Consider the following 16,654-nt stretch of genomic DNA (forward strand, 5'->3'; position numbering starts at 1 on the left):
TTATTAAAAAAAAAAAAATGAATATAAACAATGAGGAGTAATGAGAGTTTGTACTATTTCAGGAAAAATTTACATATGACATCAAGTATCAATACACCAGGCATTATCCCAAGTTAGAAGATGTTCATTTCACAAAGAATTCACCACAGGGTACTTGTTAAAAGCAAGTTCCCTACAGCATTAAAAATATGATTCAACTTACTTTGAAAAAAATATTTGCTACTTATATGACAGGGAACAAGGGGCCCTTACCTGCTGTACCAGGGACCCTGGAAAACAGGACCGTCTCTGTACTGCTCTCCTGTCTATTGCTAGCTATCTCCCCCTCACTTTTTTTTTTTAAAACAAAGGAGGATGGCCCTGCTGCATGGATGAGCAAAAGTTTATAGAGGTACATGCAGTCATTTGCCACATAGAGATAGCACCTGCTATGTGCCAGGTGCTTCTCTAGGACAAACTAGTTAAGAGAACAAAATCCGAGAAACACGAATGAGCAGACTCAACCACACACAGGTGCCACTTTAAACCCATTAGCGCACGCTGACCCATTCTCTACATTTACACATACAGACACACACACACAAAGGCACACATACACACACACTGCTCGTTATAGAGCAAAGTGAATCTCTTGGCCTCAGCACTGTGTGCCTTAAGAAACAGCTTTTAAATCACATTATGAAGCCAGTTGTTTTAAATATAATGGAAAAATAACAGAAATAAAAACCAGCTACCTATTTAGCCATGAAAAACTAATTACCTTGAGAAAAAATTAAGTATGCAACTAGATATGAAAAATGACAATGCTTTCATATCTTGAGATACATCTGGGTTGCAATGCACAGTTTCTATTTACCTAGCAGGTATTAAGAAATCAGATAATTTTCTGAAGTCGTGTAAAGTAGGGTTTGGAGAACTGAAGCTGATTTGAGAAGGAGGGTGTTTCTATTAAAATCAAAATACAGTAGACTTTTACACATTTGTCAAGATACGTACAGAAGTTCTCCCCAAATTCTCCCAAAATATAAAACTAATAGCTGACCTTTTGTTCTGGGCCATTTTCCACATGGTTTCTAAACTTTCAGAAGAGTGACTGCAGATCTGGTTAAATTCACCTCCAATCTAAGAGACTCGCTCCCCCATAAGAACCTCACACAGTTAAGAACGTAGTATATGCCTGGTTAGTTCTCAGCAAAGGTAGAAATGATTGTAGGGTCTGAACATTCCAGTGCCACATGTGAACAGCTGAGATTATTATTATTGGGGGAGGGGGCAGCCGCCTGATATGGGGATCTGAACTCTTGACCTTGTTCTTATAACACTGCGCTCTAACCAACTGAGCTAACCAGCCAGCCCCCCCTATGAAAGGTTGAAATTAATGAATGGCCAGTTGAGTATTTTACGATAGTAAGATCCCAACTGTACTATACTTTAAAGTGGGTATTTGGGCAGGTTGCTTTAGCATCTATCTACAGTGAAAGCAAAACCTCCATACTACGAAGGGGGACACTAAGAAGGTGACATCAACAGAGCTAGACAATTGGACACATGAGCTGGGTCTGGTATGGGCTTACCTGAGGCTGAGCAGCACAGTGAATAAAAACCCAGGGTTTAGGAGTCAAGGAGGTGGGTTTTGGTCTAATCACCTGTTCTTACTTGGCGTTCTTACTTGGCAGGCTTCATAACCTCTCTAAGCCTCAGTTTGGTAACTAGTAATACAAGAATATTTACAGTCCTGCCTTACAGAGCTCCAATTAGGTTTAGATGAGATGATGCATTTTTACACATGCTTAGTCGAACGGCTGGCACTGGGCAAAGTACTGAATAAGCTACTAACAAACACTCTCTGACATTAAGCACTTACCTCTTTTTGACTACATGTTTTAGGCCAAAATTTCATTAACCCCCTAATAACCTAAAATGAAAAAGAGGAAAACAAATAGCATTTAATTTTTCATATACACTTCCAGGAAAGATGGTTTTTCTGAAGTTTTTTAAATTATGAAAAAAATACTTACTGGTTCTGTGAGCGAAGGATCTTTCTCCAGAAACTGTACTATACAATATGCCAGCTGAAGAAACAAAATAAGAAAGACAAAATTTTAAATTCTATATAGTAAGGGCTCAGAAGATATATTATTAAAACTTCCTAAAAAGCTTCCAGACTCTGGTTAATACTTTTATATTCATTTTAACTATCGCAAATAAAATAAAATATATTCAAAGCGAAATAAAAAGCTATTTTTTCAAGACAAAAATTGACGCTAACAAGTCTCCAGGGGAATTTTTTTAAAAAAGAGTATCAGGACATGAAGTATCCAGCTAATGAAAAGCAGAGGTGAAATATCACATTCAGTGTATTCTGAAAGTGTATCATCTGTATACACTTTGAGCTACACATCACATAGGCTTCCCTTCTCTCTTTGCTAATATCAACAGTACTGGGTTCTACTGTGGTTCCAGAGGAACCCTATTCAGGAAGCAGGCACTTACTAGAAATCTTGCTGATTGCCTAAAATGGCACAGGCAAACTAAAGCAGTTTCATGAAAAGATAAAAGGTTGTATCTGCCAGTTAGAACCTGGAGAAATGTAACAAGAGTTCCACATCTGATGCTAACACAACTAAGTAAGAATTCTTTTAAATGATCATGAAATGTGATATCCCATTTCAAAAACTAAAGGTGAAATTTGTAAAAGGGTTTGTAAAGATTCTTGGACAAGAACACTACCCTCCCAAAATATTTTGACAGTGTTCTAAATTAGAAACATATGGACTAATTTTTCCTCGAAACACAGAATTTCACATTTAAAGTACACTGCTTAGAAAAATGTATTACGTTTTTATGTAAACTCAAAACATTTCCATGGGGTGAGGGGTGAAGGAGTCAGAGGTTTGAAAAACTAAAATTAAATACCACCAGATCATTTATCTACCCCCTAGTGACATGCTTACCATGCAAGGCAGTGTTAGCACGGAAATTAGAGTGGGCACAAGACAAGGTATGCTTTTTATTAAAGTAACGAAGACTAAAAAAAACAATGTAAAATACTGATTGATTTGTTTACTTGTGAGAGTGTTTGTGTGTAGAAAGTGAGGAAAATGGTGAATGGACTAGAAGAGGGGGCAAAGGGCAACTGACAAACCAATGCAAAATGAGGATGAAACAAAGTACGCATGATCACTAAAAAATGATTATACACGTCCGAAGAGCTAAATGTAAAAGGCCCACATACATTTTATGATATGCAATATGTTCAGTAAATAATTGTGTGAACTTGGGCAAGTCATCTAAGTTCTCTGTAAAATGAGATGACTGAACAAAGGCTCCTCCCACATTAAAAATATTCCCATGATTCTACCGTACATAGAAAAAAAAAAAATACACGTTTTTGTTTTCCTTGGGGAGTATTTTAAACTTTAACAAGTCTTTCATTTTTTTAAATTAGGAAAAAAATCAAAGAAACACTAAGTTTGCAAACTTCTTATTTTGCTTTCAAAAGTAGTTGTACAAAATTCTACCTGGGCGTGGAAGAGTGATAAACTCCTGACAGTGTGTAAAGGGATCAACACTTTCACCAGAAACTGTTTGTGTTCTGCCTTAAGAGGTAAAGCAAAGCCATTGATAATACTAGGAAAAAGAAAAGAGACACAAATTAGCAATGTTACCACAACAAGCTAAACTGAGACAAACTGTTGTGAGATTGGTTAACTTACATCAGTTTGTTCGTCCAGAACAACCCAAAACCCACCCCCGATGGCATTCAAGATTTCTTATTTACTTCAAAGTTTTTACTTCTTATTTTACTTACATTTAAGTAGTAAGGAATTCAAGAGAAGAAGAAAACTTGCTTATGATTCCCCAACAAAGACTCTTGTACTAGTCAGATGGCTCCCAAAAGCTTTTTATCAAAACCCCTCTATTTTTCCCCTCTCTCTTTTCCTTCTCACTTCCTTGCTCACTTCCTCTTTAAATATGGCCGTTTCCACTTCCAGCTATCATTCCTTCTCATTTCTGAAATCTCTGCCCAGCTTACAGACATCACTGAGAAAAAACTGTGTGACTCTACCTTCTTTTTCTCCTCATATTAGGAGAAAAGACTAAGTAATCATTGTTCAACTACATTAGCCTCCCTTGTGCGGAGAAACCTATACAACAGCTGTCTCTTTCCAATTCATTCCACTATTCCAGGCAGCAGCTGTTCAAGAATTACACCTGGGTGCATGGTTTCTTTGAAAACGGCAATCTTTCCAATTTATTATAAAGTTGCTTTCAACATATATAGCAAAGAACAGGTAACCCAGAAACTAATAAGCTGTTTTGGAGTAACCGGCCTGACCACAATTAGATATATTGTCTCTGTAGTAAAGAATAAACTGTTAGCTCTTTCAGTCATTCCAGTGGAATTAGCAACGCGTAACTGTGGAACAAAGGGAACAGGAAATCGTGTCTTGTAAAGTCAGTTGGGAAACATGCTAAGCACAAATGAAAGAGAGAGACCTGATGTACATACAGCAAGAGATCTAGGTCAGCACCTCCTGCGCCACTTGAACCTAATTTTCAGAATGATATTCACATGAGATGAGCAACTAGCTAAAATGTGCTTACCTTCCTAATATTTCCAGCAGTTCAGCTACGCCATTGAAGTGTTCTGTTTCATACACAAACCTTAAAAAAGAAAAGAAAAGAAGGGGGGAGGGAGGGAGAGAGGGAGACAGAGAGAGAATAGTCAGTACACTATGTTCAAATATTTGAGGTTTACTTAACACCACTATAAAAATACCAACTTTGCTTCTTTTCCCCCCACCCACCACTTACCTTAGAAAAATATTGTTAATCTGTTTTCGGATAAATGCTCTAAGACCAAGAAACTTGCCATAAATTCTGTGTAAGACTGTTTTTAAGTAGTCCCGTTCCCGAGGGTCTTCACTGTCAAATAGCTCCAAAAGCTGTTGCAAATGAAAGACAGTATAGCTGTCAAAGGCGGTTTCAGGAAAGGATTTAGGAATTCTGTCACTCGTTATTTAAAATCCCTTCCTTCTTTCCTCAAAAATGTATTGAGTATCTATTATGTGCCGGGCACAGTGCTAGTCTTTAGGAATACAGTGATAAATAAGTCAGACAAGGAGCTTATATTCTAGTGAAGAGATACACAATAATAACAGTAGTAACAATAATAATAAAAACTAACACATATATAGCACTTACTATGATCATAAGGTAATTGTCTAAGTAAACTACATACATTAATCCTCTCTATGAGGTAGTTTTATATCCCCATTTTACATAAGAGGAAATTGGGGCACAGAAAGGTTAACTAACTTGCCCATAGTCTCACAGCTAATACGTGATAGAACTGGGATTTGAGCCCAAGCAGTTGAGACCCAAAGTCCATGATCTCAACTACTGCACCATGCTACCTACTGAGCTTATGTTCCAAATATACACTTAAGATAAGCCTTCAGCTATACCAGAACATACGGGGAAATGAAACAATACAAACCAAATCAAACATCAGTAAGTCCCCAATGATACTGGCAATGTTCTCTTTCTAAATCTGGGTTCTCATTACATAGTGGTTCTTGTTATACGTGAATAACATTTTCTAAGTTCCGAATTACTTGTAATCTAAAGTCAGTAATTGAATCCTGATAACATCACATTTTTGCACTCATGAGACCCACGCAACTAGTCAAAAAGAAGTAACAAGCTAAAGTCTCAAGCCAAATGACAGTAGGCACTACAGAGTCAATCCAATCACTATCAAAAATTCCAGCTGCTGGGCCGAGCCCGTGGCGCACTCGGTAGAGTGCTGCGCTGGGAGCGCTGCGACGCTCCCGCCGCGGGTTCGGATCCTATATAAGAATGACCAGTGCACTCACTGGCTGAGTGCCGGTCACGAAAAAACGACAAAAATAAAAAAAAAAAAAAAAAAAAAAAAAAAAAAAATTCCAGCTGCTTTGTTTTTGCAGAAAATGTGCATACAATGGAATGTGATACAATGGAATATTATTTACCCATGAAAAGGAACGAAGCACTAATATATGTTACAACATAGATGAACCTTCAAACATCATGCTAAGTGAAAAACAACAGACTCAAAAGTTCACATAATGTGTGGCTCCATTTATATGAAATATCCAGAATAGGCAAATCCATAGAGACAGAAAGTAGAATGGAGAGTGACTACTAATGGTTTCTTTTGGGGGTGATAAAAACGTTCTGCAGTTATATTGTGGTAATGGTTGCACAACTCTGTAAATGTACTAAAAAACACTGGACAGTAAAGTTTAAAAGGGTGACATTTATGGTATATGAATTATAACTCAATAAATCTGCCACTTTTTAAAAACTAATAATGGGCAAGTTCCTTTAACTAAAGAAAAAACTTGGAGATCAGTTTTAATTTTACTGAGTTTTTAATACACTTATCATCATTGCAATAAGCAAAACTCACAGTTCTAATGTCTTTATAGCAAAACATTTCAAGAGCATATAGATAGCACACAGAGGAAAACACACTACCATCATTATCAAAAAAGCTGTCAATACATACATAAGCATGACTTCAGGTGATTAAGACATGAGGCTGAGACTGACAACAGAAGAAGAATTCAGTGGGCAGTCATCAAACGAATGTGCTTTTGTTTGGTGCTTTTCTTTGAATGAAAGAGTTATGGACAAAAACCAGCTCTTCAAATATGGCAAGAAGCACAAACTGAAGGATGGTCTTCAAAAGTGGACAGTAAGACAGGACACAACTGTTGGCTACATGATTCCACCCATCCATCCATTCAAAAAATGAGTATTTCAAGTAAATATTTATTATGTGACTATTAAGAGCCAGCTGGTGGGCAAGGAGCCAGGGATACAACGATGAACAAGACAGACACTATCTCTGCTTTCATAGAGCCTTGTCTAGTGGGGATACAGGTAAATAAAACAGCATAAGTGGCTCAGGATGCTGTATAAACACATAGCCAATATATCTACTCTATTTGGAAGAAATGGAATGATCAGGGAAGACTTCTACAGGAAGTGACATCCAGGCTGACCCATGAGGAGTTGGAAGTGGGGCAAGAGTGTTCATGGCAGATTCAATAGTACCTACCCTTACTCACAGTCTACCCAAATAAAAGATGCTGTTAACAACACCTGCCATCTCTCTGCCCATTTAGCAATAAGATAAATAAATATGTAGTGAGATCTTCCTATTTGCCAGGGATTATACTCATTGCTGGGCACACACAGTGTTGAACAAACTTGGAGCCCACTAGGGAAGGCAACGAGCAAGTTAACAATACATTTCCACAGGAAAACATTCTATCTAGGAAAGAAAGGCATATGGCCCCAACAGGCAAAGATGGCCCAAATGAACTCGGCATGCTCAAAATGACCTAAGATCTCTAACCCATCCCATCCCTTGTTAACAAAAATAATTAACCATTTAATTTCTATTTTTTAGTTTGGTTTCTATTTTTAAGTGTTGTAAAAGGGTTTAATGAGTAATTTGCAACCAACATAAGAGGTTTGAGGGTGTATAATGTTAGCAAAACTTGAATCATCTATGCTTATGTGTTGTTAATCTTTGGTTTAATGAAAACATAATAATTAAACAAAAATTATTTTAACTAATGTTTTCATTAGACTCTCAAAGAAAATGCATTACCAGGCTCCTAAACTTTAGTCTTTTACAAAGCCACAAATATTTAATGTAGCATGCTCTATGAGAAAGAAAGATGAATTGCAGTATTAAAATATTTTTCTGCAGCTCTATAGGACATACTTTTGACTATTTTATGATGTTATGAGACAAAAGAAAAAGTATAATAGGGCACTGGCCAAAAAAGGGGGGAGTATAATGAGCCCTAATTTCCAAAACAAAATAATTTGAGTATGCTTAGTCATATATACATTCCCAAACACTCCCCACCAGAAAAACAACAAGAAATATAATCCAGCATCTGTAAACACCTACGTGGACTGTGGACTGTGCCATCCACCATATAAGAGGCAGCTTGCTGTCAAAGAAAAGAAGCTGGGTAGTTTCTAAGGTGACTACAGAGCAAAGACAGCTCTCTCAACATGCTGACCCAAGTTTACAAAAATGAGCCTTTCTGAAGCTAACAAACAGGGATGAACTGCAGAGTGATATAGCCAAAGAACCCTTCTTTGAACTTCATAATAAATCTACAGGTAAATGAGAAGGGCAGAATGAAAAAGGCAGTAAGGGTCTTCCAGTTAGACACGGGGACTGAACCTCTCTCCTCTTTAAACCTCCCTGAAATGATAGTGAAGGAATAAAAATAGAAGAAACCCACAGAGCAGAGAGGATTAGAGAGCAGAGTAGACATATTTGTAGACTCTTCAAAGATGGAAAGTGGATGGCAAGAGGTAACTAGCTTAGGTTACCTCTTTCTACATTCTGGTAAGTGTTTTTCCATTCTGCAAGCAGGGAGTAAAGCCAACAAGAAGCTGGCCAATTCATATCAGAGAACCCTTAAAAGTCTGAAGAACTGAAGGCACCAGATATATTTGATGGCAAGAGTGTGAAAAGAATCTTTAAAAAGGAGGATGAGTTGAAAGTCTGTAGGAGTAACAAGATCCCTCAGATTCCTGTCCCATTCAGTGTACTAAAGATTCACAATCTAAATCTGGGGAGAATGAATGAGAAGTATCTAGTCTTGGAGACATCATATATAGCACTTCTGGAAAATAACAGGATTAAAACACTGCATACTGAAGAGTGAGATCTTGGCCAGTCCTCTTCCCGAACTGCGTTCCCAATTCTGGATGGGGCAAGAGATCAGAAAGTCCCTTTTTGGGAACACTGAAAGTCTCAAGAGAAAAGACCTATATCTGAGGGTTTCTCAATGAAATGGCAAGGTTCCTGCCCAATTATCCTACTGAAAGTCACCAGTTGCCAAATGCCACACATGCAAATATAAGGGATCTTCAAAAAGTTCATGGAAAGATTCATATTTTTTAATTCAATTTTTCTATGAACTTTTTGAAGTATCCTCATATAAACACACATGCACACAAACACACAGGTTCTAAGTTTTTTGGTAGACAAACATATAACTATGACTATGAAGTCAAGGAGCACCAGACATTCTAACCTAAAAGAGACAGAGCAAAACAACCAATCATAAGGAACTCAGAAGAAACCGGCACAATGAAAGGAATAGGAAAAAAATGCAAAAAAGAAAAGATAAACAAATATACTGGGTTCCTGAAACAAAAAAGAATGCTACTACAGCTGAATATTTAGAAAATAAAAAAGAGCTTTTGGAAATTCAAAATATAACAGAAATTAAAATTTGAGCAGAAGAACCAGAATATTCAAATGAGCAAATCTAGCCCTGAAAGTATAACCACAAGACAGAGATAGTATATGGAAGAAAGAAGAAAACTAGAATGTCGATCCAGAAGGTCCAATCCAGAAGGTCCAATCCATGAATAATAGGCAATCTAGAGAGACACAGATACAGAAAAACAGAAAATGGAGAGAAGAAAATTATCTGAGGAAAAATTTTCCAGGAAAAAAAATTGCAATTTTCCAGGAAAAAAAAAAGTTTGAATTTCTTTTTTAAAAAAAAAGATGACTGGTAAGGGGGATCTTAATCCTTGACTTGGTGTTGTCAGCACCACGCTCGCCCAAGTGAGCTAACCGGCCATCCCTATATAGGGATCCGAACCCGTGGCCTTGGTGTTATCAGCACCACACTCTCCCAAGTGAGCCACGGGCTGGCCCTAAAAGGTATGAATTTCAATATACATTTGGCCCATTAGGTGTTCTGCACAATAAATGAACAAAGACCGACACCAAGGCACTTCACCTTGAAGTTTCTGGACTTGGGAACAAAGAGAAGATATCAGAAGCTTACAGAGAAAACAGGTCACGATAAAGGATAAGGCATTCAACTAGCACAGGGCTTCTCAATACCAACACTTGAATCTAGAAAACAATGGAGCAATTCCTTAAGACATCTGAGGGAATAAGGGTTCCAACCTATAAATTATACTTAGCCAAAACGTCAATCAAGTATGAGGGTAAAATACAGATGTTTTCAGACAAGCAATCTCAGAAATTTTATATCCCATTCATGCTTTCTTAGGAAGTATGTAGAGGATATGTTCCACCAAAATGAAAGAGAGGAAGTTAGGCAACAAAGATATGGTCCACAAGATTGGCAAAGGGAAGTCACAAGATGATGTCTGTGAATACAGCCTAGAGGAAGCAACCAGTGCCAATTAGAGCAAGATGACTAGGGCTCCAGGAGGAAAAAAAAAAGGAATTGAACTGATTAGCTGATGTGTGGTCCATACTGAGAAGAGTTGTCTGGTGCTTTCATAGAATTAAGGAGTGAACTAGTGACCGAGACATAGGAAAGCAAGCAAGTGAAAAATAAGACAGCTATTAATTCCAGGGTTTTTTATTGTTTTTTTTTTTAAAAGCTCTACAAGAAAAGAAATGTAATTATGTGCCTCAAATATGAACAATATGTATAGTTATATTAATGTAAACACTATAATTTAATTTTCTGATATAACTACATTGGGTGGGGAGGAGGGAGATATATAATGGCTTATAGTAGGAAGTCAATAGATAGATAAAACCTAGAATGAAAAATCAAGAAATAGCAGTATAATCATGCTATTTAGAAATATGGAGATAAATACATAGAAACAGCTAGAAGACTTGAATGTGGTTACCTCCAGGGAATGGGACTCTGGTTCAGGGAAGGATAAGGCAGGGAATTGCTATTTTTCATTTTAAACCATATAAATATGGTTAAATTTTTAAAATAGATATTTCTTTGTTAATTAAAACTATTTTAAAAAGTCAATAAGATCAAAAGACCCTGTTGCCCTCTACTACAATAAAGAGCTAACTGCCATACCCTACTCCACGTAATGTAAGATTTTAGAAAACATCAGAAATTTTGAAGTAGATAATCAATGAAACTGGTATTCTAAATGTTTTCATACAAATTGTCAAAGAGCACTAAAATCAGATCTCCACATTTCTGGTTTTGTTTGCCACATTAGCTATTCTATTACTTGAAAATTTCCTAATATCTTCCTAATAATCTTCACCTTGACCAAATAATGCACATGGAGAAAACAGCCCAGAACTAAGAAACAAGAGCCAACAGCAGCTTGAGTCCAATGAATCAGAATGAATCAAGGGGACCACTATATGAAATGAGGTGACCTAAGGATAACCACTGAGAAAGCACAGTGGGGACAAGAGGTCCCAAGGTGCAGTCATACGTTTCTAGCAATACTGACTTCAAGACCCCTATGGAAATTCAGTATAGAAATTTCAGAGGTGTAAGTCATACAAATATGAACAACTCTGCCAAGTCACACGCTTTCATTTTCCTAATTTTAGGCAATCTTTCCACAAACTAGAGAAGTACAGTTTTTTTCTCCTTAAGCATTCTATCTGAATCAAGAAAACCTAGTGATTTAAAATTTTAAGACAACCAATTTGGTCAGCATTTCAAGAAAGAAAACTGTTGTGCTAAATAATGATGCATTTGTGGGATGCAGGCATGGACTACCTACGTAATTTGGGGGGCCCAGTGCAAAATGAACATGGAGTGCTCCTTGTTCAAAAAGTATTAAGAATTTCAACACAGCAAAAGCAGAGCACTAAACCAAGCACAGGGCTTCTAAGCAGAGGGCCTGGTGCCACCACACAAAAACCATGCCCATGAAGCTGGTTCTGGGTCCAGGAGTCAGTGCAGTAAAGCCCCTTTTTTAAGGTTTTTGAATTACATGTTGGACATGATGGGAAGAGATGATTTATTGTTAATTGGTAATGGCTATCTGATAGAATTCCAGGTAGAAATAAATTCCCTAAAGTTTTATTTGCTATAGGTTCTGAGAGGGAAATGTAAACATTTTGACATTCAAGGAACTTGCTCAAAAAATAGTTCTTCGTAATTGGAGCCAAGATTCAAGGCCTCATGGAATTTATCTCAGTTTGGAACTTAAAATTTCTTAACAGGTTGGTTTGTGTCATGTCCAATTTGTCTAGTTCTTTAAAATGCAATAAGAAAAGGTCACTTTTAAGGACAGGCTGAATGATTCGCATGATTTGCATAATCTGCGTGATAATTACGACACCGTTCAGCTAAATATAACTGCAAATGTGAAGTACAAATTACTAAATAGCAATCTTCAGCAGTACTTATGTTTACGGGGATACTTGAATAGTATGTCTCTTAGCAACCACTGACTGCTTTTCAGATTTGCAGAGTGGTTGAAAGCAGTCTTTAGAAATATGCTGCTAAACTCTTGCCACAATAATCCACCCAATGAAATAATTCAAGGTTTGGCAATTCATTTGAGTCAAAATAAGGGTTGGGGGTATCATAATGAAACCATATTCCCAGCAATCCTAACACAGATGAAAATTATCTTAATTGAGAATAGACAAAATTGCTCCATAAGCCTAGGCAAGTCTACATACTTATAGCTATAGAAGGCAGTGTACCGAGTTACCTAGGTCTAAAATCAAGATCATTACCATAGACACAAGTTCATTATGCAATGCACTGACTATCTTCGATAAATCTCTGACAGCTTTCTTGTGTAAAGACCTAGATAAGTACATTAAAAATGCTAAAGGTTATATAAATCTAGATTTAATAAAAATCACTCTGGTATTCAATTGCACAGTAGGGTGACTATGGTTAACAGTTAAGTTTTATAAATTACATAAAAGCTAGAGGAGAGGCTTTTGAATGCTTTCTACAAAAAAATGATAAATGCATGAGGTGATGGTTACATTAACTAGCCTGACCCAATTATTATACAACATATGTATGTATCAAAACATCAGATTGTACCCTATAAGTATGTACAGTTACAATGTCAGTGAAAATAAATTTTAAAAATTAAAAATTAAGAAATAAGAATAAATAAAAATCAAGATGAAATTCAAGTCATACCATTCTTGAATAAAAAACAATAAAACCCTTCAAACAAAAACATTCAAAACCCTTGAATAAAAAACAACAAAACAGACTGTTTTGTCTGGCCCATACAAAAATCTGGATTTCTAGTTTCTCTTGAAAAACCAAAAGATCTAGCAACACTTGGCTCACTTACCTAGAGGCCAACATTAAAAGGAGTGGACTGGCAGCAGGGACCAAGCCCTCTAAGTCACTACAGTTTCCATCACTTCCTTTGGTCACACCCAGACTATTTTATTATGTACAATTGTCTCCCCTCTGTAAAGAACTCGATGTGCTATCCCTGGTTTTCTCATATTATAACTTATATGTTCCTGGCACTAATAAACATTCACTTCCCATACTGATTGGAAGAAATCAGTTGGTAAAGTGGAATTGATAAGAATCCAGGGACTCTAAGAGATCCCAACAGCCTAAGAAGAACCATATAAAGTAGAGTTCAAAGGGTACCAATTACTTTTAGAATAAGAGTTGGCTTTCAAATAATTATTCACATGCTAGGTAAGACATGATAGACTAACCTATATGACTTTATGGACTGAAGCTATTAAAGAAAGTATGGCTAAAGAAGGTTCACAAGACAAGAACTGACCCTAATAAAAATATTAGTGACATAACATCTATTCATAGCATTATTTATTCATAACATTATTCATAACACTTATTGACTGGTTACTAAGTGTCAGGAATTGTTCTAACTGCTTGTATAGGTATTCAATCAATAAATCTCTATAATCTTATGATATAATTACTATTATACTATACATATTTTGCATCTACTTTCCAGAGGAGGAAAGTGAGACACAGAGTGGTTAGGTAACTTGCCCAAAGTCACACACTAAAAAACGGCAGAGCCTGAATTCAAACCAGTCTATACACATAATCACCAAACTATACTGTTTCCTGATGGGGAAGAAAAACTCGAGATATTGAAAAAGGCTTTTTAGGCAACACAGGAAGCTTTCTTTTGAACTTCAGATTTTTAAAAGGACATACACAAATGCTAAGGAAGAAAACACAATGAATATTTGGTGTAAAAAAAATGGTGTAGTCCTTCAAAAATAGTCTTAGTAAGGCTAACACACTAAATCAGCTGAGGTTTATGAAAAATGCAAGATACTACAATGAGAACATACTTGTAATTGAAATCTTTTTATTTTTCTTGTTGATTATAATGTATATCTCATTTTTTAATGCAAAAAAAAACAGATACGTAAAAAATAGAAAGTGAAAATCATCACACATAATCACACACTTCCAGACAATTAACACCAATTTGGTGTATCGCCTTCCAAAATTGTTAATGCATATTGCTACGGTCTGAATGTGTCCCCCCAAATTCAAGTGTTAGAAACCTAATTCCCAATGCAACAGTGTTGGGAGGCAGGACCTTTAGGAAGGTGTTTAGCTTATGAGGGTGCTGCTCTCATGAATGGATTAATGCCACTGCAAAAAGGAATAAGTTTGCTCTCTCTTGCCCTTCCACCTTCCGCCACATGCATAAAAAGACCCTCACCAGATGCCAGCCCCTTGATCTTGGACCTTCCAACCTCTAGAACTGTGACAAATCAATTTCTGTTCTTTATAAATTTCCCAGTAGCGGGTCTTCTGTTATGGCAGCATAAATGGACCAAGATAAAAATACTAACATTCCTTTTCCCTAAAATAACAGATGCAGGCTCAGAAATTATACTGTTCCATAACATGCATATTTCACTTAAAAATAGATCATGTGTAGCTCTATCACATTCTTTGTACTAACTGATGAACATTCCACTATATGAATGTACAGAGTTTATTCAACCAATTCTTACTGAGGAAATTTTAAGCTGTTTCCAATTTTCTAGTAATTATTAACAATGATGCATTCAATAACCTTGTACATATATCTTTGTGCACATATCTGATTATTTCTCATGGAATTGCTGGGTCAAAATCTAAGTTGACAGAATACTATCAGATTTTCTCTTCAGAACGATTATACCAACTTTATGTATGCATGTATTGGTATATCTTCTTATAGGTTTTATGGCATTCTCAGAAAAATCTTCTCCATCCAAGCATCAATCATGTTCCATTCTCCTGTTTTAATTAATGTACCTTTATAGTATGCTTTATTATCTAATAGGTAAAGTACCATATCATTAGTCATCTTTTGCAAAAATTTATTTCATGAACTCTGAAAATCTCAAATAAAAAAACTACTGGAACACACACACACACACACACACACACAAAACCGGGGGGGTGGGGAGAAGATATAACAACCACAATTACTCGAAGTTGATACGACAAGCAAACAGAAAGGACATTGTTGGGGGGGGGGAGGGAGAAGGGAGGGAGGTTTTGGTGATGGGGAGCAATAATCAGCCACAATGTATATCGACAAAATAAAATTTAAAACAAAAAAAAAAACAAAAAAAAACTACTGGAATTTTAATTAGAACTGCACTAAATACTAAATGTATAAATTAATTTGGAGATTATATGAATATAATTATGATGGCAAGTGTTCCCATCTAGGAATAGGTTAAATTTCTGCATTTATTCAAGCTTTCTTTGCAAAATTTCATTATGAGTTTCATATAGACTTTTAAATTTTATTGCAAAAGGTAGAGGTTTTAAAATTAATATTAAAATCAAGAAAAGATATCCTGCCAATGTGGGCAGATAATATATATTTAAGGAGCGTATGAAAAGAGGAATTAATATTTAATGAGCAACTATAACCCCCATGCATGATACCGGCAGACATTTTTACAAGTCATCTCATTTTATCTCATAACAAGCCTACCTGTTGTGACTTGCTGTAACAGAGATGACTCTTATCACAATTTACAGAAAAAGACACTGAGGCTCAGAGTAATCAATAATCTACCCAAGATTTTCAGTACCTATTTAAAACTGAAGGTAGGGATCCTGTTTTTTGTATACATACCACCAACTGAACTAAGTAGATTTAATAGCTGTCAATTTTGGAGTGTCTCCTACTTTACTTAACAGTATCTCCATTTATCCTGTTATCCTCATGTCATGGAGGAGGAAACTCAGGCTTGGGCAGCAAGTGTACAAACCTGCTGAAAGTCATATCGCAAGTAGGCAGAAGAGCCAGGGTTTGAATACAGTTTCTTCTGACTGCACAGCTCACATTCTCAGCTCCTAAAATATACTTACAGTTCAGAGGAGAGTCAGCATTTAAACCCAGAGCTTCCTAACTTTCCACTATCAGGGTAAAATAGCACAATTTTTATTTTGCTTTTGTTTTTACTTACAGAGGAATGAGACTCAGAAAAGACTATGAAGAATATATTAAGTTGCTATAGAAAATAAGATTAAGTCTCATGGCTAGAATAAATTACATCTAACTGAATAAAAAAGTTTTAAGTTGACATCACCAAAAGTCTTTTGAGATCCACAGAAAATAAGAAAACCGGACAGGAAAAGGAACAAGGTAAATGTTATCATGATGTGCCAAAAGGTAAATTATGAGGGTTCTCATGACATAAGAGAACCAGGCTTAGGTATACAACACACTGGGACCAGGGAGCCTGTGGCATTGAGAAATAAGCAGGGGACAAGTGAGGGTGTGAAAAAGACCTGACTACAGAGTACAGAAGTGGGAAGAACCTGCCAGCTCAAGGACAATTAAGGAATGGGTATGG

The 16,654-nt window shown here is 36.4% G+C and overlaps 1 protein-coding gene across 3 annotated transcripts in view; it reads right to left on the reverse strand.

Annotated features, from left to right (window-relative positions):
* Nucleotides 1-16,654, reverse strand: part of PPP2R5E (protein phosphatase 2 regulatory subunit B'epsilon) — a 140,136-nt gene that overhangs the window by 12,471 nt on the left and 111,011 nt on the right. For all 3 annotated transcript variants that reach the window (XM_063088845.1, XM_063088846.1, XM_063088844.1), the window contains exons 6-10: nt 4,819-4,949; nt 4,609-4,668; nt 3,522-3,630; nt 2,019-2,072; nt 1,865-1,915 (exon numbers count right to left, since the gene is read on the reverse strand). In XM_063088845.1, the coding sequence (XP_062944915.1) occupies nt 1,865-1,915; nt 2,019-2,072; nt 3,522-3,630; nt 4,609-4,668; nt 4,819-4,949 (405 nt within the window). The remainder of the gene's footprint in view (nt 1-1,864; nt 1,916-2,018; nt 2,073-3,521; nt 3,631-4,608; nt 4,669-4,818; nt 4,950-16,654) is intronic.

Source organism: Cynocephalus volans, chromosome 3, assembly GCF_027409185.1.
Source record: "Cynocephalus volans isolate mCynVol1 chromosome 3, mCynVol1.pri, whole genome shotgun sequence".
Taxonomy (NCBI): domain Eukaryota; kingdom Metazoa; phylum Chordata; class Mammalia; order Dermoptera; family Cynocephalidae; genus Cynocephalus; species Cynocephalus volans.